General features: G+C 51.5%; 1 protein-coding gene and 3 long non-coding RNA genes across 4 annotated transcripts in view; 1 reads left to right on the top strand and 3 right to left on the bottom strand.

Moving 5' to 3' along the window:
* Positions 1 to 2,318, top strand: part of RAB7A (RAB7A, member RAS oncogene family) — a 68,620-nt gene extending 66,302 nt beyond the window's left edge. The window contains exon 6 of the mRNA XM_032842834.1: positions 2,046 to 2,318. Coding sequence (XP_032698725.1) covers positions 2,046 to 2,141 — 96 coding nt within the window. The 3' untranslated portion in view covers positions 2,142 to 2,318. The remainder of the gene's footprint in view (positions 1 to 2,045) is intronic.
* A 1,321-nt stretch (positions 2,319 to 3,639) lies between these two features.
* LOC116858188 lies at positions 3,640 to 17,619 on the bottom strand. The gene is made up of 3 exons (XR_004380878.1): positions 17,609 to 17,619; positions 15,053 to 15,056; positions 3,640 to 3,751 (listed from the first exon to the last, which is right to left on the bottom strand). It is a non-coding gene; the product is annotated as an uncharacterized LOC116858188 (long non-coding RNA).
* Positions 9,963 to 12,316, bottom strand: LOC116858187. Its single transcript, XR_004380876.1, has 3 exons — positions 12,299 to 12,316; positions 10,756 to 10,927; positions 9,963 to 10,177 (listed from the first exon to the last, which is right to left on the bottom strand). It is a non-coding gene; the product is annotated as an uncharacterized LOC116858187 (long non-coding RNA).
* A 210-nt stretch (positions 17,620 to 17,829) lies between the features above and the next one.
* On the bottom strand, positions 17,830 to 21,503 carry LOC116858176. Its single transcript, XR_004380873.1, has 3 exons — positions 21,072 to 21,503; positions 19,107 to 19,209; positions 17,830 to 18,306 (listed from the first exon to the last, which is right to left on the bottom strand). It is a non-coding gene; the product is annotated as an uncharacterized LOC116858176 (long non-coding RNA).
* Positions 21,504 to 22,786: the final 1,283 nt, after the last annotated feature.

Raw genomic sequence — 22,786 nt, 5'->3', positions numbered from 1 at the left:
GGTGCCAGCAAATTCAGTTTCTGCAGAGGGCTCTCGCACCGGTTTTTGCAGACTGCCGTCTTTCTCCTTGTGTCCTCTGGTGTGTGGCTTTTCCTCTGTGCTGACAGCGAGAGCAAGCATGAGCAAGTGGGGAAACACACACACACGCACACACTCCCCGTGTCTCTTTTTAAAAGGACACACTCATCCTGTCAAATCAGGACCCCACCCTTAATGAACTCATTTCACCTTCATTACTTTCTTAATCGTAATACTAGCACCCTGGGGATTAGGATTTCAACGTAGAAATTTTGGAGAGACATAAACCTTCTGTCCATAACAGCGTTATCTTAGGTCTTGTGTGCTTGTCCTTCAATAAAACTGTACCTTTTTTTTTTTTTTTTTTAAAGATTTTATTTATTTATTTGACAGAGAGATCACAAGTAGACAGAGAGGCAGGCAGAGAGAGAGAGAGGAGGAAGCAGGCTCCCTGCCGAGCAGAGAGCCCGATGCGGGACTCGATCCCAGGACTCTGAGATCATGACCTGAGCCGAAGGCAGTGGCTTAACCCACTGAGCCACCCAGGCGCCCAAAACTGTACCATTTTTCACATCCTTTGCCTTTCCTATTAAATATTCTCCTAGGTGCTGGTGGGAATGTGAAATGATGCACCCACTTTGGAAAGCAGTCTGGCAGTTCCTCAAAAAGTTAAACGTGTCACCCTGTGACCCAGCAGTTCCACTCCTAGGTGCATACCCAGGAGAAACAAAAACCCGTCCACACAAAGTCTCATACATGAGTATTCGTAATAGCATTACTCATAATAGCCAAAAGGCAGAAACAAACAAATGTCCATCAAATGAAATATCCAAGATAGGCCAGTCTATTAAGACAGAAGATGTCAGTGGTTGCCAAGACTTGAGAGTGTCTGGGGAGTGACTGTCAATAGGGGCAGGGTTTCCATGGGGTGAAGAAAATCTGTGGAATTAGTGGTGATAGTTGTTCAACTTTGTGAATACGCTAAAAACCACTGAATTGTACGCTCCGTGGTCTGTCTCAGTAGACCTTCTTCCTGTGTGTATTCCTTGGAGGTTTTTACTTTTATAGAACAGTTCCTGTCACTTAGGTTCTCAGTGTTTAAGTGACAAATTGTTTCTTATACCAGGAAGTGGACAGCTGCTGTGCACTGGACCCATGTTATTTCAGCAAAAAGTCACACTAAACTGACCACAGTCCATCTCCTGTGACCTCTCACCGTGGTTGCTGATACAATTCATCCATAGCTGGTTTCTGAGTACGCGGCATTTAGAGGCAAAACCCTCCTAAGCCTTTGGAAGAAAAGGAAAATGGAGGGGTGCCTGGGTGGCTCAGTCATTAAGCGTCTGCCTTCAGCTCAGGTCATGATCTCAGGGTCCTGGGATCGACCCCACAGCGGGCTCCCTGCTCAGCAGGAAGCCTGCTTCTCCCACTCCTCCTACTTGTGTTCCCTCTTGCTCGCTGTCTTTCTCTGTCAAATAAATAAAGAGAAGAAGAAAAAGAAAGTGGACCGTTAGTCCAGAAAAATGAATGGCAAACAGCGGACTAGAGGAATGTTTGGGGACTGAGAGGGCAGGTAGCACTCATGCTCCAGCCCACACTTGCCTTGTGGAAGTGCTGAGAGCTGCCAAAATCCAGCCCATGTTGAAGTCTTTCGGAGTGTTGGCGGTGGTACGCTACGGAGCGCTCAGCGTCTGTGAGCTGGCTTTGGTCCCCAAGCCACCAGATTTCCATCGTGACAGTGGAGACCGTGAGTCAGCTGTGTCCTGACTGCTCAGCGCCGATCGCTGCTCTTCCCGCTCGGTTTCTCTCTTCCCATTGTCACAGGGTTGTCATAAAACCTGTCTTGCCCTTGCTCGGCCCTTGAGAGTTGAGCACCTTCTGCCAGAGCCCTCCCTTCACCGCTACGTCTGTGCCCCAGCCCCCTGCCCACCGAGAGCCATGGGAGAGCACCACTGAGGCTGCCGCAGAGCTCAGAGCTTCCCCATACCCTCAATAACAGACCTCTCTCCCTCTCTCTCCCTGTGCAGGAAACAGAGGTGGAGCTGTACAATGAATTCCCTGAGCCCATCAAACTGGACAAGAACGACCGGGCCAAGGCCTCGGCGGAGAGCTGCAGCTGCTGAAGGGGCAGTGAGAGCAGAGCGCAGAGTCCTTCACAAACAAAGAACACACTTAGGCCTTCCAACACAAGCCCCCTCTCCTCTTCCAAACAGAACATAAAGTCATCTCTCGAATCCAGCTGCCAAAAGAAACCCCATCAAACACACCCTTACACACACACACACACACACACACACACAGCCCTGACACAAGCAGACAGACTCCAGCCCAGGCCTGTGATGACTCCATCGGGGTCTGCCCACCCACCACATCAGCCCTCGTATGGCAGCGGGACAGGCAAGCCGTAGAAATCGTTCTGGGGTGGAGTCCGCATCGGAAGCTTATTCTTTTCGTCCACTGGGGAGAGAGAACTGTTTACAGTTAATCTGTGTCTAATTAGTTATCTGATTTTTTTAACGGTCTTGTGGTCTTTTTACCCCCCACCCCAACCCCCCTCCTGTGAAGGCTACCACTTGGGAAGGCTGGTGCCCCATGCTTCATTACAGGCTCACACCCAGTCTGATCAGACTGAGTTTTGTATGTATCTGTTAATGCTTGTTACTTTTAACTAATCAGATCTTTTTACAGTATCCATTTATTATGTAATGCTTCTTAGAAAAGAATCTTATAGTACATGTTAATATATGCAACCAATTAAAAATGTATAAATTAGTGTAAGAAATTCTTGGATTATGTGTTTAAGTCCTGTAATGCAGGCATGTAGGATGGAGGGTTGAACCCTGTCTGGATTGCAGAGTGTTAGCTACTCAGAATTCAGAAATCCAGCTAGAGGCAGTATTCTGTACAGTAGACACAAGAATTATGTACGCCTTTTATCAAAGACTTAAGAGCCAAAAAGCTTTTCATCTCTCCAGGGGGAAAACTGTCTAGTTCCCTTCTGTGTCTAAATTTTCCAAAAGGTTGATTTGCATAATACAGTGGTGTGTGCAATGGATAAATGGCCGTTGTTTCAGAAATTAAAATTCTCATTTTTTCCTCCCCCTGTGTGCCCGCCCCCCCCACACTGCTCCATACTTGGAAACTCCCCTATTAGGTCAGCATCCTACTGATAAGAGGAAAAGGAAAATCCTAACAGATCTGTCCTAGTGATTTTACCTTTGTTCTAGAAGGCACTCCTTTCAGGGTTGTGGTATCCTTAGGTTAGCAAACCTTTTTCTCCTTTTCCCCACCACCTCCCAGTATTGCCCACTATTAATTAACCTGTTTCTTTGGTATGGAACCCTGGCAGTTCTGCCCCCTCCCTAGGATCTGCCCCTGCATTGTAGCTTGCTTAATGGAGCACTTCCCCTTTTTCCAAAGGTCTACATTCTAGGGTGTGGGCCAAGTTCTTCTGTAAAGAGATGAACGTGATGCCAATAAAATGTAACAAGAACAAAGATCATCTGCCTTTGCCCTGTCTTTTTTCCTTCTTCTGGACCCTTGGCTCAGTAGAGACCATGTTAGCTAATCCCGGCCAGTGCTTTATCAAGCCGAAGAGCCCTCCGTAACTGGGCGCATGGGGTGTCTTTGAGGCAGAAAGGCCGTGCCACATCCAGCCCTGCAGTGCCTTTCCCTAGTTTTTGGTTTTGGTTTTTTGATCACAGTGATGGGATGTGGGGACTCTGAATGGAGACTAATTGTGAACTGCGTATGAACGCTAACTTAGCCTTCGTGCTCTTCTGTTTTATAGTTGCTGACACTTAGATACCATAGTTCTGGATTTCTGATTTCTCACAGAAGAGGAGGGGTTGGCAATAGGGCGCCCTGCATCCCAGTATTACAGCTGGCACTGAATGTATGCCACCTAGAACCAAATTTATAGACTAGTAGTGCTTCAGTCAGAGGTATGGCGTAGGTATTGCTTCTAGAGATGCCCCATGACTAAGCTCTTGCATTCTACTTCACTCCACTTTTCTACATTTCCACTTCTCCGGTTCCTCAGTGGGTTCCTTTCCTCATGCCTGCTCTTGGCTCCCATTTGTGTGTTACCAGTAGCATTTTTAGAAGCTCCCAACTGGGGTGCCTGGGTGGCTCAGTTGGTAAAGCGCCCTACTTGATTTCAGCTCATGTCATGATCTCATGGTTCGTGAGATCAAGCCCTACATCAGGCTGTGCGCTTGGCAGAAGTCAGCTTGGACATTCTCTTCCTCTGTCCCTCCCTCCCTCTCTCTCTCTCTCTGTCTCTTTCTCTCTCGCTCGCTGTTGCTCTCAAATAAATCTTTAAACAAAAACAGAAGCTCACAATTACAGTTCCACCATGGCTAGTACCTCATGGCCTAGATCTCTGGTTTATGGACATGTGTGACCCTCACTTCTACAAACCAAACTCCCTTTTCCACGATCATAATCTCTGGTCCTAACCTTAAATCTGACATGGAAGTGGACCTTGACCTCTGATGACAACCATCCGTCTAAAACTGATAACCATCCTGACGCTGAGATAACCACGACAGTAAGAGCCGATGGCTAAGGGGTGCCTGGGTGGCTCAGCTGACTGCTGAGTGTCCAGCGCTTGGTTTCGCCTTAGATGGGGATCTCCAGATCCTGGGATAGATCCCTGAGTCGGCCTCCCTGCTCAGCAGGGAGCCTGCTTCTCCCTCTCCCTCTGCTGCTCTCTCCCTGCTACGTGTGTGCTCTTACGCTTGCTCTCTCAAATATTTTTAAAAAGTGTATTATAAATGGAGACAAACGTGTTGCTGTTTCCATTCATCTCAGTTTGCACTAACAAGTTACTTTTGAGAAGAATGGGAATGAATTGTTGCACTAATACAGATTTGTTTAAATAGTATCCCTTAGGGACGCCTGGGTGGCTCATCGGTTAAGTTGACTGCCTTCAGCTCAGGTCATGATCCCGAGGTCCTGGGATCAAGTCCTGCCTTGAGCTTCCCACTCATTGGGGAGCCTGCTTCTCTCTCTGCCTGTTCTGCCTGCTGCTCCCCCTGCTTGTGTTCCCTCTCTCCGATGAAATCCTAGAATTTGATCAGTTGATCACATTTGAATCAATCGATGTGGAAAAAGCATTTGAGAAATATTCAAGAATTGAAGAAATAATGGAAAAAATATTTATACATTATACATCTGACAATGGATTAATATCCTATATAGATACATATATAGAGAGAGAGAGTTCGTATATAACTCAATAGCAAAAAAAATTAAAAATGGGCAGAGGAGCTGAATAGACTTTTTCCAAAGTTAGATGACTATTAGCTATGTGAAAAGGTGCTCACCATCACTCATCATCAGGGAAATGCAAATCAAAACCACAGTGAGATACCACCAGTCAGAATGGCTAAAACCAAAAAGCTGAGAAATAACAAGTGTTGGTGAGGATGTGGAGAAACAGGAACCCTTGGGAGAACTAGGGAGAACAGTGGGGAGGTTCCTCAAAAAATTAAAAAACAGAACTGCCACACGATCTAGCAGTCCCACTTCTGGGTATTTATCCAAAGGAAATGAAAATACAAGGTCAAAAGACATGCACCCCAACGTTCACTGCAGCAGCATTTATGATCGTCCAGACATGGAAGCAACCTAAGTGTCCATCGATGGATAAATGGATAGGATGTGGTCCGTGTGTGTGTGTGTGTGCGTGCACACAGCTGCAAAAAGGGAAATTTTGTCATTCATGACAGCGTAGGTAGACCTTGAAGGCATTGTGCTAAGTATAAGTCAGAAGAAGACAATATCATATGATCTCACTTACATGTTGAATCTTAAAAACAAAACAACAACAAAACAAACCTAAAACTGAACAGATTGGTGGTTGGCAGAGGCAGACAGTGGGTGAAATGAGTGAAGGTGGTCAAAGGTATGTTCTTCCAGTTAGAAGCCTGTGATGTAACTGATGGACAGCATGGTGACTGTGGCTAATACTGTATTACACATTTGAAGTTTGCAAAAGAGTAAATCTTAAAAGTTTTCATCACAGGGCACCTGGGTCACTCGGTTGGTTGAACGTCTGCCTTCGACTCAGGTCATGATTCCAGGGTCCTGGGATCGAGCACCCTATGGGGCTCCCTGCTCAGCAGGGAGTCTGCTTGTCCCTCTCCCTCTGCCCTTCCTCCCCGCTCCCCCAACACAAGAAAAAAATTTATAATTGTGTCAATGGATGTTAACTAGATTTACTGTGATCATTTTGCAGTATATACAAATACCAAACGTTATCTTGTACACCTGAAATTGATACAACATGTCAAACATGGCTCAAAAAAAAAAAGTTCAACACCATACCATTTCATGATAAGAACACTGAATAAACTAGCCTTGATGGAAACTTATTTTTACATAACAAGGGCCATATACAAAAAACCCAACAGCAAACATCATACTCAGTGGTGAAAGCCTTAAAGCTTTTTCCCTAAAATTAGGAACAAAACAAGGATGCTCACTTTATTCAACATAGTACTGGAGGTTCTATGTAGAATAATTAGGCAAGAAAAAGAAGTAAAAGACTTCCTCAAAAAAAGGATTTTATTATTTATTTGACACAGAGCGATCACAAGCAGAGGGAATGGCAGGGGGAAAGGGAGAAGCAGGCTTCTGGCTGAGCAGGGAGCCCAAAATGGGGCTCAGTCCCAGGACTCTGGGATCATGACCTGAGCCGAAGGCAGTGGCTTACCTGACTGAGCCACCCAGGCACCCCAGTAAGAAATATTAAAAATAAACTTAACCAGGTAGGTAAAAGAATTATACACTGAAAAGTATAGAACATTGCTGATAGAAATTAAAGGCCTAAATAAATGGGAAGACATCCCATCTTCATGGATTGGAAGCCTTAATATTAAGGCGACAGTACTTTACCCAAAACCATACAGATTCAATGCGGTCTTTATCAAAATCTTAGGATGCTGGATGGCTCAATAACAAAACAATGCAATTCTGGGGTGCCTGCAGGGGTGGCTCAGTGGGTTAAGCCTCTGCCTTCTGCTCAGGTCATGATCTCAAGGTCCTGGGATCAAGCCCCGCATTGGGCTCTCCGCTCACTGGGGAGCCTGCTTCCCCCTCTCTTTGCCTGCCTCTCTGCCTACTTGTGATTTCTCTTTGTCAAATAAATGAATAAAATCTTTAAAAAAATGCAATTCAAAAATGTCTGAATGACATTTCTCCAAAAATAAACAGATGGCCAATAAGCACATGAGAGAGAAGTTCAATGTCATTAGTCACTTGGGGAGTGCAAATCCAAAGCACCACACATCCACAAGTATAGCTATTACACAAAATAAAAAATAAGGGCCCACAGTGATGTGGAGAAGCTGAAACGCTTGTGCATGCTGGAGGGAATGTAAAATGGTGCAGCTGCTGTGGAAAATACTTAGCCATTGTTCAAAGACTTAACGTGGTTGAAAGATAAATGGAGAATTACCATATGACCCAGCAATTCCACTACTAGATGCAGACCCCAAATAATTGAAAGCTGGGACTCTGAGAGAGACACTCCTACATCATACTCCCAGCAGCATTATTCACAAGAGTCAAAGACTGGTAACAATCCAAGTGCCCTCAGCGGATGAATGAATAAACAAAATGAGATACTTCTACTCCTTTTCATGGCTGAGTAGTATTCTGTGGAATGTATAATGGACTACTATTCAGGCATAAAAAGGAATAAAGTTCTGAATCACGCCATGACATGGGTGCTCCTTGAAACTTGAAAACATTATGCTAAATAAAAGAAGCTGAGGGGCACCTGGGTGGCTCAGTGGGTTAAAAACTCTGCCTTCAACTCAGGTCATGATCCTGGGGTCCTGGGATCCAGACCCGCATTGGGCTCTTTGCTCGGCGGGGAGCCTGCCTCCCCCTCTCTCTGTGCCTGCCTTTCTGCCTACTTGTGATTTCTGTCTGTCAAATAAATTTTAAAGAAAGAAAGGAAAGAGAGAGAGAGAAGAAAGAAGAAGGAAGGAAGGAAGGAAGAAAGAGAAAGAAAGAAAGAAGAAAGAAAGAAAGAAAGAAAAAGAAAAAGAAAGAAAGAAAGAAGAAGAAAGAAAGAAAGAAAAGAAAGAAAGAAAGAAAGAAAGAAAGAAAGAAAGAAAGAAAGAAAAGAAAGAAAAAGAAAGAAAGAAAGGAAGAAAGAGAAAGAAAGAAGAAAAAAGAAAAGCTGAAAGTAGAAGTTGGGGGCAGGGGTAGTTCAGGGCAGGTGAGCTTGGGCTGTCACACAATTCTGCCCAGAGCCCAACACCCTGGCGTTTATTTCAGACCACAGTTCTTGTTTAATGAGTGGAAAACCCCAGCCCGGGATTCTGTCCCAAGAGCCACATGGGAACGGTTAGTGACAGTGTATAGTTCTTCATTCAGGTGGAGCCTGCAGTCCAAAGTCCCCATCTGTTGAGGTCTGCTGATACAGACTGAATTCAGTCTGCTGATTCCTTTCTCCAGTGCGAGTTCCCGTGGTGGAAGCTGGTTGTGATACACACAAGGGCCTTCTCTTGGCCAGGAAGCCATGACATCCCTTGGTTACTGTTGAAATATTAACTTGCATGTTTGTCTTTTTTTTTTTCCTTTTTTTTCTTTTTTTTTTTTTTTTTGTAAATAAAGACTATGGCTAAGGGGAACCTCAGAAGCAGCCACAAAATTGGTGGGCACAGCTTGAACATTTAAAAGTTGTTAGAGGGGCACCTGGGTGCCTCAGTGGGTTAAAGCCTCTGCCTTCGGCTCAGGTCATGGTCTTGGGGTCCTAGGATCGAGTCCCACATCGGGCTCTCTGATCAGCGGGGAGCCGGCTTCCCCCTCTCTGCCTGCCTCTCTGCCTGCTTGTGATCTCTCTGTCAAATACATAAATCTTAAAAAATAAAAATAAAAGTTGTTAGAATGCTCACCACCTAACCCAAAGCTTCCCATGTTAGGATATGTTATTGGTCATGGAACAGAATAGATGGACACTGGGTCTCCTGCCAACCTCAAGAAAATTTCTGCACAACAAGGTACACTATAAACCCCCACACAATGCCCAACTCCATGACACATCCCTCAGGCTCTAAGGACCCAAAAAGGCTTAGCTAAAAGAAATTGAATCTTTTAAATTTAAATAGGTAAGTGTGACAGAATCTATGGATATTTCCAAACATGATGAAATCTAGCAACCTAGAATTACAATGGTCTCTTTGAGAAACATTTGTATTAGTCAAGATCATCTAAAAGCAAGGACTCCTGGGGCACCTGGGTGGCCCGGTTGGTTAAGCATCTGACCCTTGATTTCAGCTGGAGTCCCAATCACAGGGTCATGAGAGAGCCCCACATCAGGCTTCACACTGGGCGTGGAGCTTTCTCCCTGCCCCCAACCCCATCCCCACTTGCACGCTCAAGCTGTCAAGAGAAAGAAAAGAAAGGAAAGAAGGAAGGGAAGGGAAGGGAGGGAGAGAGGGAGGGAAGGAAGAAGGAAGGAAGGAACGAAGGAAGGAAGAGGGAGGGAGGAAAGGAGATGGGAGGAAGGGGGGGAAGGAGGAGGAGGGAGGGAGGACGGAAAGAGGAAAGAAAGAAAGAAAAGTTGGGAGCAGGGGGAATAGAGAGTTAATATTTGGTTGGTTGGTGCAGTTGGTACAGTTTCTATTTAGGGCGATGGAAACACTCTGGAAATAGTGATGACGTTTGCACAATATTGTGAATATACTTGATGAACTGAACTGTACACTAAGAATGATTAAAATGATAAATTTTATGTTATGTGTATTTTATTTAAAAAAGGACACCGGTTAATGTGAAAAGGTCAAAGGCAATTAGTACCTAAAGTCCACAAACCTGGAAATAGGGCTTAGCCTCACAGAAACCCCACGTCTCCCCACAAAGGCCACCTCTTTGGTATCAGCCCTCGCTCCCCACTGCAGCGGAGGCCGGCTGAGAGTACTGGAAAGTCACAGGGCATGCGAGACAAAGGGATGTAAACTCAGCTCTCAGACCAGGTTGGCAGCTTTCGAATTCTGAGTTCTTGTAGCCTTCTGCTTGCAACTCCCTTGTATGAAGAGAGGGTAAGCATTTTGCCGTGTTGGGGAGGAGTGAGGAGGGATGATTTCTTTGGCCATGATGCTTTAAGAGAGCCTGTGGGCCACACCTGCCAGGTTTGCTCCTGGAAGGAGGTATAAGAAGGGAAAAGAGAAGCCCTTTGGGGGCGCCTGGGTGGCTCAGTTGTTAAGCGTCTGCCTTCAGCTCAGGTCATGATCAAGCCCCACATGGGGCTCTCTGCTCCGTGGGAAGCCTGCTTCTCCCTCTCCCACTCCCCCTGCTTGTGTTCCCTCTCTTGCTGTGTCTCTGTCAAATAAAAATAAAAATTAAAAAATCCAAAAAAAAAAAAAAAAAAGAGAGAGAGAGAGAGAGAGAAGGCCTTTGGGACACTCTTCTCTCCCCTGTGAAGTGGTCCAGGGAAGTGAGATTCCCCGCCCCCATGCTTCCCTTTTATCCCAGCTTCAGATTGCTCTCTACTCTTGGGAGTGGCTCCCACAGCCATTCCAGAAGCTGGGCTGCACAGAAACCTGCCCCTTCGACCACTGGCTGCCCCTGGAGTTCATCTCCTTCTCTTGGGTTCCAGACCTTGAGCTGCCAAGACAATATTTACACATGTCCCCAAATAGTCATTCTCTCCCTCGGTGATGCTTAGACTTGTCCTGAGAGCTAGAACTTGAAAACATCGTCATGCCAGGGCCCTACCTTCAGCGCTTCGGATTCAATTGGTCCGAGAGAAGGCACTGGTATTTTTTTAAAAGTGTACCAGGTGATCTGAGTGTGTAGTTGAGAACCATACTTCCGGGTGGAACCTTGAGCCAAAAGCCTCTGAACTAGGAAAGGAGCCGGGAGTCACTGTAGTCCAGCATTGCTGGCCCTCTAAGATGACAGGTTGGCAAGAAACTGGTATTAGTGGGCACAGAGGTTTGTTTCTATTCCTGCTTTGTGCATTTCTATGTAGGAAAAGAAAAACCCCTTTTCCTTTCTTAATCAAGGCCTGAAGCCCACACAGCTGTTCTTCACATGCCCTTATTGTATGCACATGAATATGGTCACGGAGGAAACTGTGACTATCCCAGCCCTTCGGGAAGCCTTGCCTGGATAGGAAGGAGGCACAGACTCCCCAGAACAATGTGGTCCCTGATCACTGGTGTGCCCAAGTAGGATGCTGGGTTACTGACAAAGGCAGGTTGTTATAAGTAGCACATAAGCCAGCCAGAAAGGGGCATGGGCCCTTTCTGAATTAGCTGCAGCTTTTTTGAGCTTAGTCTGGGCATCTCACAGCTGGGTGTGAGCCAGGTACTGAGACCCACGGAGTGTGGTGTTCTATGTGTGATTATGTCTCCGGTGATTTTATGATCAGGCAAGTCTGGGAAGCACTGGTCCCCAGCGTTCATTATAACCACTGCGGCTGGCCACACAGATTCTAAAGGTGGAGACGCCGCCTTATTGCACAGGCCTTGAAGACAGCATCAGGAATGGTGCCTTCAGCCTGTGGTCAAGGGGGATCAGCTAAAAGGTCATTCTGGAGGCTAGCTTTGCTAGCTGGCGCTGCATTAAGTCAAGTGTACACCAGCTTTCATTTCACCATGTCACCCTAGAAGTCACCTTTCAGGTCAGCCTGCCCCACCCAGTATGTATATTTTTAACCCATGGGTTCCTCTGCTGGGACTCTAGACTGCTAAAAATCTATTCTGGGGGTGTTCCCAGACCAGCCGTTTGTCTGGGCAGGTTTAGATGTGGCCTAGCCTGAAGTGGGAGAGACCAGTGGGTGCTCGAATATTCTCTCAGCCTCCCAGTTCAAGATCAAAGACAGTGTCAGCTTTGCAGAGCTTCTGTGATAGCCTGGCTAAGATTCGTTGCGCATTGGCAGTCCCCAAAGCGGTGTCTTTGCCGGGGCTTTCCTGGGGGAGCAGAGGGGAGATAGGCCCTTTACACAACACCCTTTCAGAACCTCCACTGCAGCCCCATGGGGGAGGGGCGGGGCAAGTTATCTGGGTGATCTGTGCCCAGGACTGCAAACTCCTGGAGTCTGGCTTCGACTGCACCCCAGGGAAACATCAGCTACGTTTCAGGAGCACCGCGCTGCAGCGAGGTTCTAATGCAGGCCCTGGATTGCTAGTAGCAATACCCAAGGGTCTAAACTCCCTAGGCTTCGGTTAATTCCATTCCCAAGGCTGACGATCCTCATCGAGCAAAAGAATCACCCTGATAAAGGAGGGATTCCCATGACCCTCCCTGAACCTACTGCCTGACTCTTCAGAGAAGGGCGTCTGAGAGTCTGCATGTTAATAAGGGTCTGGGAGTCCCTGGCTCACGGCGTCCACAGCAGCGCGAGGAGTAGGCGGGAGCAGCCACGCTACCGCCGGTGGCAGGAGCGCGCCGGGAAGCTTGCTGGTCTCCATGGAGACGAGGGCGGGGCCGGGCCGCCGCGGCGGTGACGTCAGGGGCGGGGCGCGGGCCCAACGCCTAACGGCCGCCCAGAACGCAGTGCGGGGGCTGCATCTTCGCCGCCGCCGCTGCGCGGGTCTGACCTCTAGCAGCGGTGGGAGCGGCGGGGGCGGCGGGAGCGGCGGGGGCGGCGGGGGCGGCGGGGGCGGCGGGGGCGGCCCGGGAAGGGAGGGAAGGGCGGCCGCAAGCAAACGCAGGGCCCCGCGGCAGCGCGTGGGCAGAGTGCCCGGGACCCCCGTGAAACGGAGGGGCTGGGGGGCGGGGGATGCCACTCCACTCCCGCTCTGGAGAGGCCCTGACTGAGGCCGCTCAACACGCAAAGGGTCAGTCACCTCTCATCTTCCCCCGTAGAGTAGGGCCGGGAGCGCGGGAGCCAGCCCTGACCGTGGCCTTGGTCGTCGCCACATCCCCACGGGTGGTTTTTAACCCTGGCGTTGGGGTCCTTCCCACGCTCCAGACCTCAAGGCGTCCCTCGGGCCCCGGCTGGCGTGCCCGTCCCGCCCACACGCCCCGGCCCGGGCGCGGGGAGCCGGGATGCACCGCACACACCACTGCCAGCCGTCGCGGCCCTTGCAGATGCTCGCTCGGGGAACCAACTCCTCTCGCAACCCTGCCAGTCAAGAGGGCTGGGGTTGGGCGGGAAGAGGCCGTCTTAGCCTTCAACGCCACCTCCAGGCTCTCCAGACACCTAGTTTAACACTTGGGGCATTTTCTGCCCCAAGAGATTTGACCGGGCTAAATCTCTGTACCCCAGGAGGGCCCTTTTTATTTCACTTATTCAAACAAATGTTTATTGAGCATCTGTTGTGTGCCAGGTACAGAGGATTTGAAGACACGTTAGACCGGCTGACCTTAGGGTGGGGCAGGGAAACTAGGTCGATCAATCCAAAAATTCTCAAGTAATGTTAAGTGCTATGAAGGAAAACATGGAAAAATGATTTGTGAAAGATGCAAGAGTGGGGGGGTAACCCTACTTCAGATGGGGTGTTTAGGGAGGGCTTCCCGGAGGACATTAATTTGGTTGGCACAAAGGGACAAAGGCTGTGAAAGTCTCAAGAGAGGTAAGAGCAGCACAAAGGCACTGCCCTGGCCTGTGGCTGGGCTGGCTGAGGTGTGGACAGAGAGGCCAGCAGCTAAGGGGAGCTGGGGTAGGAACAGGAGTGAGACCAGCAGGGCGCAGACCACACACCGGCTGTGGGGAGACATTTGGATTTTATTCTAAGTGTGATGGGAAGCTGCCCTGTTTCAGCAGGGGTGGGCAGGATCTGATGGGGGCTTGCGGAAAACCTGGCCTCTGTGAAGATCTAGCAACAGGGAGACCCACTTTGAGGCTTTCTCAACTGGACAGACAAGGGGGTCAGGTGGGGCAAGAGCACTGGACTGGGAATCAGACTTGGAGTATAATCCAAACGGCCCGAGTGGGTCCTGCATCTTCTCTGGACCTCAGCTTCTTCATGTAAAATGAGGTTGGGAGGGGGCGGGTACTGCAGGGCAGATGGGACTACAAGACAGGGCTAAGAATCCTCCCATTCAATCCCTTGATGGTCCCAAAGCATTCCTCAAAGGCCACATCTTTCAAGAAAGATTACCTGAAGAGAGTGGAGTAAAAGAAAGGGAACACATTTTCTGAGAGCTATTTATGTCAGGCTCTAGATTAGGCATTGCTTTGGTTGGGCTTTTTTTCTCCTCCCCAGATACATTTTGGAACCTGACTAGGCCCAGGAGTTGGATTCATTTCTAGATTCTCATCATTTGATGCTACACAAGACAGACAAGGTCTTGGAGGCAAGGGGACAGATAGGAAACAAGCAAGTAAAAGCTCACAGAACTAGAGGAAACTTATGAGAAAAGGAATCAGGATGACAGGATTGAGGGAGCTAGTGCAGATGGGGGGGGCTGCCAGGAAAGGGGGCCAGGCAGCAGGATGCCTGGTGCCACAGCTGTGCCCAGCAGAGAGGGCAAGAGCGCCGGGGGATAAAGTCGAAGAGGTCAGCAGGGCCTGAGGGCTGCAGGGCCTGGCAGGGGGCTGCTGGAGGGTCCAAGCTGGACAACAAGAAGCTCTAGTTGGCCTTTTTAAAGCTCCTGTGGCTGCCTCTAAGTGGAAAAAGGACTGGATTGAGCTTGGGGGAGGAGGAGGACATGCCAGAGCCAGGTGGTAGGTGGCTGTCCAAAGTGGCCCGTCTTTGCTACCTGCTACCCAGTGCAGCCATAACGTCCCCACTCTTTGCCGTCCCCCCTCAGATAATGGCAGTTAGGGAGCAGAGTCTAGGTTGAGGCTGTGCCTCATCTCATGAGGGAACTTCCAGGGCATTTGTTAACTCGTTCCTGACCAGTTTCAGGATCCCCAAATGAGACAAGCAAATGAGTATGAAATAAAATTCTGTGAGCCTTGCAAAGATCACAGTAGGTGATCAAAGATTCCACTAGGGTTTTCAAAGGGGTCACAACACTGTGGGGTCCCTGCCCACTCTGCCAGGTGGCTTAGCAGGCTCAGTGCACAACTTTTGAGTTGTGACCCGTGTAGTTCACAACTCTGCGTGACAGGAAACACAAACCTCCCAGCCAGATCTGGGTTTGAATCCCATCTCATTCATTCAACAAATATTTATTGAGGGACTACTATGTGCCAGGCCCTATGCAGCAGTGAGTTAGAAAGGGTCCCTGCTCTAGCGGGGACAACAGGCACGAGACAGGATAATCTCAGAAAGTGATCAGTGGTATAAAGCCAAGTATGAGAAAGTGTCGGTGGTGGGGGCGGGCAATGGGGTAAACAGCAAATGCTTTGCCATCTTTTCCTGGCCCGATATCATTAGGGACATTACCGAACCTCTCTGAAGCCTCAGTTTCCTCATCTGGACAGTGGAGGTAGAAATACACCACCCCCCACCCCCCAACTGCCCAGAATGTTCGATTCCTGGCAAGCATGGTGCCCGGGCTTCATCTGTTGAGCCGGGGGCGGGGGGCACAGGCTGCTCTGCCACCCGTTAGGGCTTTTGGTTCTTCCCCAGGAAGAAAGTTGGTCCACAGACTGAGACTGCTTCTAAGAAAGGGAGATAAAGCCAAGATCCCCTTGCCTGCACCTCAGCCAACAGATCGCACTGCAGCGGCGGCTGAAGCAGGCCTCCAAGGCTAACGGCGTAGGAAGACCTAGGAAGGGGTTTTGTGGATCAGGTTTTGTCCTGGCTGTCTGGGGTCCCCTCCCAGAATGGTTTTTCGACCCCATGCCAGCTCCTCGGGCCTCGGACAGAGACTTCAGGGGAAGAGAGGTCAAGCTCTACTACAGGTCTGAGGCTGGGAGGTGGTTCAGGCATCTCCCACCTCAGGAAACCAAGCCCTGCCGGGCAGGCCCCCTTCAGAGCCAGCACTTCTCTGGTGGGGGGGGTGGGGGTGGCGCAGAGGCGAGGCTGCGGGGTCCCCAAGCCCCAGCCAGGCCAGCTCCCCGCCTTGGAGCCTGTAAGCTGGCCCTGGGGCGGTGGGGGTGGGGTCCAGGACTGTCCCCAAGGAAAGGAATTCCCCTGAAGTCTTCCGGTGGAGAGCTACCCTCCTCTCACCCTGGCCTTGCCTCCCTAACGCTAGGGGTCCAGCTCCTCTGAGCATCTCTCCTCAGTGCCCATCCAAGGGTGAGCCTGGGTGGCGACAACTCTGCAGGGACGGGGCCTGGAGAAGCCTTTTTCCAGCTTTTCCAGGGCTCCTTCCCTCCTTCGAACCCACAAACCCTCATCCAAGTTCTGAGCGCCTCTGCCAGGCCCTGTCTGTGCCGCACATGGGCTGGAGGGCTAGCCAGAGACCCCACTTCTAAGCCCCAAGGGCCCCAAGACGCAGACCCGAGGGCAGCCAGGCAGACAGGCAGGCGGCTGAGGCCTCTGACAGGGATGAAGAATGGGATAGGAAGGTAGAAAAGCTGGCAGAAGGCAGACTGCTGGACCACAGCCCACTGTAGGGGACAGGGGTTTGGCAGGGTGTTGAGGGGGGAGGCCCCGAGGAGTCCTGGCAGCCCCTGAGATGGGGGGGCCCGGGGAGAGCACAAACACACAAGCTGGGGGTTACAGAACATGAAAAGGAAGAAAAATGAACCCCGAGGTCCCAGTGCACCCCTGGGTGGCACTGGCTCGCAGCAACAGGCCCCAGGTGGGGGCACGGGGCAGGGGTGGAGGAAATGGGGGGCGCAGGGGCAGGTTCTGAGGACAACCTGGCCACAGGTCACCAAAAATGAGCAATCCTCTGACAGAGAAACCCCAGTTACGGGATGAATGCCCTAGGCATTTCCGGGCTAGTGAAGAAAGTCCTGGAAACACTTGGGGGCCACTTGAATAAAGCTGGGCCCAGCTGGGGGCCACGGGGCCGGGTTCGCACTTCCCATCTTTGGATTTTAGACCACGAATAACTAATGGGCTTTTAAATGGCGGAAAAGAAGGCCTGGGAAAGGCAGCGTGACTTACAGCAGGGTCTGCCTGGGCCCCCAGCTCCCTTTACCCCGGTTCCCACTCCCTCCCTGCTCGGTCCAGCAGCCTTCATGGCTCTTGGAGAATGGGCTCTTGGAGAAAGAACGGACAGGGAGAGCTGCCTCAATTCTGGAGACAGGTTCAAACCTCCGATCACCCTCAGCAATGTCACCTCGGTGGGCCTTGTCTCTAGGTGTGTGCACGTGGGCCAGCCGTCCCTTCTCCCTTAATGCAATTGAGAATGAAAACAGCACTTGAAGTGGTGTGAGGTCCCACAAGTTCTGGCTTCTTCCCTGATGAGCACTACTTGCTCCATTCTCATACAATGTGTATCCTATCAGAACCCTTTGTGGGGCTCCTGCTTTGCTGGTGCCCTAAGCACAGGCCGTCTGCGCTTAGGAACCAGCCCCGTGGACTTGTTCCATTCTCCCTGTAGAGCTGGAGCCCAGCTCCTCCTTTGGGACGCTCCCGGGCCGGAGGGGCCAGCAGGTTCCCTCCAAGCGAGGCCACTCTGTCCCCACGTTTCGCACCCTTTCAGCCTCAGCATGGACTTGTCCGCTCCTTTGATCCCTGGCCACTTCTCTGGGGTTCCTCAGACCCACCAGCCCTTCAGAGCCCACTGCCCAGCCACAGGGGGCGAGGGGTGAGGGGCGAGGGCCCCTAACAATGTCCCTATTCAGGACACAATACACGTTTGCAACTTGAAGGCAACCCTTCCCACAGTCCTCTGGGTGAATTTCCCTTTGTCTCCCTTAGCACTGGGTGTGGTGCAAAAACAATGAATACTGTTATGCTGAAAAGAAATTTAAAAAAATAATTTGCATATTTTTAAAAAATGCTGAAAAGTACTTAGTGCCTCTCTATATTTTAAATCCCAATACAGTCCAGGCCTAGGATGGAGCCAACCTCTCGGTTTAAAACATGTTTTGGGGAGACAGACTCTTTGGCCTTCAACAGGTTAACAGCCAACGGGGCCTTCCCTGGGGAGGGGCCCTCAGGCAGCAGGGCCTCAGAATCCTGTCCCTGAGGCTGGTAACTCCCACCCAGGCCTTCTGGAAACTCTCCCGCGCAGAGGTGCCTCTGCTGGAGCTCTAGGGTGGACACCCCTTTTACAGATGATAACACTGAGGCTGACGGAAGCACAGAAGCCCGCCTAGAGCCCCAGGGTTCTGCATCCTAGACCCAGACTCTCCACACTCTGCTCGACACCGGGGTCTTTTGTTTTGTGTTTCATTCTCCAGGAAGGCTGTATTCTTGCGGGTCCTCCCTTCTCTTGAGGACATCTCTGTTCAGAAGTCCGGACTTGGGCTGCCGAAGCTGGAGAGCGCTGTACACATCCAACATCTTTTCACAAACTGGGGAACTGAGGGCAGAGTCATTGCGGGGGGAGTGGTGGGTCACACGTGAAGTTTGTGGGAGTGCCGGGGTCCAAGCCCCGCCAGGAACTCCTGCCTCCCAGCTCCCTTTCCTGGAGCGGCAGCTGTGGGCAAACCTGCACTGTCTCCAGGTGGCAGAGGGCAGTAAGCAGGGCGCCAACCAGGTGGGGGTGGGGGGTGTGCCAGGGCTGGGGTGCAGTGGGGAGCAAGGCAGATCCAACTCTGTTCTTAAAGAGTGCCTGGTATACACATAAACAGACCGGGTGCCTGGGTGGCTCAGTGGGTTAAGCCTCTGCCTTTGGCTCAGATCATGATCTCAGGGTCCTGGAATGGAGTCCCGAATTGGGCTCTCTGCTCAGCAGGGAGCCTGCTTCCTCCTCTCTCTCTCTGCCTGCCTCTCTGCTTACTTGTGATCTCTCTCTGCCAAATAAATAAATAAAAATCTAAAAAAAAAAATATTTTAAACAGACCAAATGGGGTCCGGTGATGATAAGTGCTATGAAGAAAATCAAGCAGGATGATGTGATACAGGAATTCTCCAGAGGTATTCATTCAGCCAGGCTGGCTAGGCGGCGGCTACCCTGAAGAGGCTCTCAAGGACTGAGATGGGAATAACTGCTGTCAGCCACATAGCAAGTGCAAAGGCCCTGTGGTGGAACAAGCCCCCCCTACCCCAGCGGTCTGTGTGAGGAACAAAAAGGCCAATGTGGCTGAGTGTAGACACATCCTAGTGTGATAAGAAGCTGCCTGAGGCCCTTGGGCAGAGGGGGGATGCAGGAAGTCATACTTCTGTGTTAGCGGCTCCATCTGCTGCTGCTGCTGCTGCTGTGTGGAGAGGCCTGGAGAGCCCAAAGTGGAAGGGTGGAGAACTCCAGGGCTTGGGGAGGAACCTGTTTGGGAATAGAGGAGACAGGAATCTATAGGTTGAATGAGAGGGTAGAGGGAAAAAGAAATAGAGGCCAAGCCTATGCTTTGAGGCTAGAATTGTCTGTGAAACCTTAGGGAGGAGCAGGTTTGCAAGAGAAAACAGAGGCCTGTTTTGGCCTCCTCCTGGAGAGAGCTATGCCTGGACATCCCAGTAGAGTTGGCGGCTGGCAGGCGGTCTGTTGGGTCAGGAGAGAGACAGGAATGAGGGCTGACAAACGGGGTGTCATCGGTGTCTAGATGGTGTCTGGAGCCACAGGACTGAAGGAGGAGAAGCTCACTAAGGAGGAAGGACCCACCTACCCACCCTGATTCTGTACTGCCCCTCTCCCACTTAACTCCCAAGACTGGCCCAGCCGGAGGGCTGATGTGGGAGGGGCTCGTCTCTGCTAGGCCCTGGCCACTTCTGATGTTTCTTTGTCCATCATTTTTCCTTAGTTACTTGAGGCCTTCCCCGTCTACATTTCCTTAGAGGGGTCACAGCAGGGCTACCTGGGAGTGTGGGCTCTGAGAAGCATCCCTGAAGGCTGGCAGGACCCCAGGCCTAGAATCCTGGCTAATTGGATGAAGCCACTATCCTCCATCCCCCAAGCCTGTGGTCTCCTCTGTATCATCAGGCGAGTGGGATGAAACCTAGGGTGAATCTTCAGTTGTTTTTTTTTTTTTTTTTTTTTAAGGAAAGCTGAGATCTGGACACATTTTTATCTGAAATCGGCTGATTTTTCAATCCTGGACCTAATTTAGTTGTTTTGTTTTTGTTTTTAAAACACTGGGCAAGTGGGGCCTGGATGGCTCAGTGGGTTAAAGCCTCTGCCTTCGGCTCAGGTCATGATCCCAGGGGGATCGAGCCCCACGTCGGGCTGTCTGCTCAGCGGGGAGCCTGCTTCCTACTCTCTCTGTCTCAGCCTGCCTCTCTGCCTACTTGTGATCTCTGTCAAATAAAAAAATAATAATAATAAATAAAATAAGATAAAATAAAATAAAAATAAAACACTGGGCAAGGGGCACCTGGGTGGCTCAGTTGGTTAAGCGACTGCCTTCCACTCCAGTCATGATCCCGGGGTTCTGGGGATCGAGCCCCGCATGGGCTCCCTGCTGAGTGGAAAGCCTTCTTTTCCATTTCCCTCTGCCTGCTTCTCTGCCTACTTGTGCTCTCTATCTCTCTGCCAATAAATATATAAAAAAATCTTTAAACACACACACCAAAACACTGGGCAAAAAAACAGGCAGATTCCAGCCAGAGGGGCTTAGAGGCTGGAGACTTGCCAGTCTCTCCAGCTCTGCTGAACCTGTCCATTCTGCTGATCGATAAGATTGATCCACTTTCTGAATGGGCTGCACTGTAACAGGCCAGCCCTTCTTTCTTGAAACTCTCTCCTCCTTAGCTTCCATGACACCAGCCACCACTGGTTCCCTCCTTCCTCTCTGACCATTCTTCCCCTGTCTCCCATGGAGCACCCCTCCCTTTCCTACCACTTCCACATCCTCCTCTTCCCTGCACAAGGACCCCGGGGAAGACATCCCTGACCCAGGCTGCTGCTGCCACCAACTCTCCAGATTCACATTTCCAGCGACCTTCTCTCCTGGATGGTTGGGCAAACAGCAGTCTGGGGGTGCCCCTGCTGGCCAGGCTGGGGTACCAGCAAGGGCATCACCCTCTACTCTTTCTCTGACCCTTCAGAGACCAAGCTGGAGCCCCTCCAGGCCAGTCACTGGGCTGCCTCCCCCTGCAGCTGGTCCCCTGGGGCCAGCTCTCTTCCTGGTGTTCCTGTTCCAGCCCCAGCTCTGAGCACCCTGGTCCACCATGCTAGGGGGTCGCCATACCCACCTCCGTGCCCTCTGCTCCGTCTTGGGTGGCTTCGGCTCCTGGATGGACACTCCTCCATCTCTCTCTCTCACTGCATTATGCCTCTGCATTTCCGGAACCTGTGATTTTTCACTCAGGCCATGCCCTCTCTGCAAGACCTTTTTGCTCCCCAGGCGCGCCCCGGGGCTCAGCCAGCACTGCTTTCAGAAACCCACCCGTCTCTGCTAGGAGACTCCTAATGGTCTTTTCTCGCCTTGGCTGAGGTCTTAGGCTGGCCAAGTTTCCCCAGCTTGACAGACAGTTCACTTGGGTATGTGTGTGTGTGTGGGGGGGGTGTCCTCCTTCCTGGGAGAGGGACTTGGCCTTCTTTGCAGGGACCTGGGCTTATCTTCCTCCTCCTCTGGGCTGTATTCACTGCCCTGGGAGATGAGCCCTCCTCTGGGTCAATGCCACTGATCATTGATCACCCCCCACTGCAAAGAAACCCCATTCCGTCTCACCTTTCCCAGCCTCAATTTCCTCCTCTCCGGGGCCTTATTCACTAATTTGTCTGAGGGGCCAATGGGGTCTGTGCCTGCTCTGGGAAAAGGGTGCGTGTGGACAGGGGCCTCTTGGGAGAGAAGGCTTCACCCTTCCTGGATTTCACGGCTTCCAGCTCTCTCTCCCCAGAAACCCCAATTTTCTACCGTCCCTGTCCCATCCATCCCTCCATGCTCGGGCCTAAAAACCACTTACTCCCAAGGGATCCGCTCTCCTCCCGGGGTGTCTCCCCATGGTCTCAGCTTCCCCAAGTAGAGGCTTCTTCGGCTTCGAGAAAGGCTGTTCGGCGCCGCCTCGGCAGTAGTTACGCTGCAGCCCGACCGGCTCAGAGCCGCAGACTTGCACAAGCCCCTGCGGAGGACTTCGCCAGGCGGCGAGAGGGAGGGGGGCTAGAAGAGGAGTCTCCAGGACCCGCTCTCCATCGCCCTTCCCCCACGACAGGGGGAGGGGTGTGGCCGCAGCACCTCCCCTCCCCCATCCTGTCCGAGGACTCCTTCGGGGGTCACAGCCTGTCACTCGCTCCACTAGCTCCACCGTGGAACCGCCATTTGGCTCTGGGGCGAACGGTGGCGGCTACTTGCGCACCATAAAATGGGGCACTTGGAGCATCAGCGCCAGTTTGGCGGGGACGGAGGGCGGGGGGGGGCGGTTTGGAAATATCCGTAGAGAGACACCTGCGGTCGTCCCCCACTTCCTCCCGGGCGGGGCTCAGACCCCCGAGGCATAACAAGACCCCGGGCGCGCAGCCGGAGGGCGCCTCCAGCCGCCATCCCCTCGGACTCGGGTGGAGATCCCCCTCGAAGATGTCCTAGCACATTTCACATTGCCCCAGCCGACCACGTGAGGGCGTGCCCTGTGTTAGTTCGGACAAATTAAATCTCGTCCTGCGGGCAGGCCGGGGGCCCCCAGACCGCGCTCAGGGCTTGGGTGGCTGTGGCGCACTCTTGGCTGCCGGCCGCAAAGCTCCGGGCCGCGTGGCCTCCCCCGGGGCCCTCGCTATTTGCCCCCAAACCGGGTGCCCCCCTCCTCTCGCGCTCCCGCAGCATAGGGTGCACCCCTCCGTTCCCCTCTGCTGAGCCCTTCCCGGGCGCAGGCCGTCTCTCCGTTGCGCCGCAGGCTCGGTCCCTGTCCAGGGCGCTCGGCCGAGGGTTTGGTGGTGCCCGGGGGGCGCGATGCGGGAAGCCAGCGGCCGAGGA

The sequence above is a fragment of the Lontra canadensis genome, unplaced genomic scaffold, assembly GCF_010015895.1.
Source record: "Lontra canadensis isolate GAN:19392208 unplaced genomic scaffold, GSC_riverotter_1.0 scaffold133, whole genome shotgun sequence".
Taxonomy (NCBI): domain Eukaryota; kingdom Metazoa; phylum Chordata; class Mammalia; order Carnivora; family Mustelidae; genus Lontra; species Lontra canadensis.
This window is presented reverse-complemented; position numbering and strand designations above follow the sequence as displayed.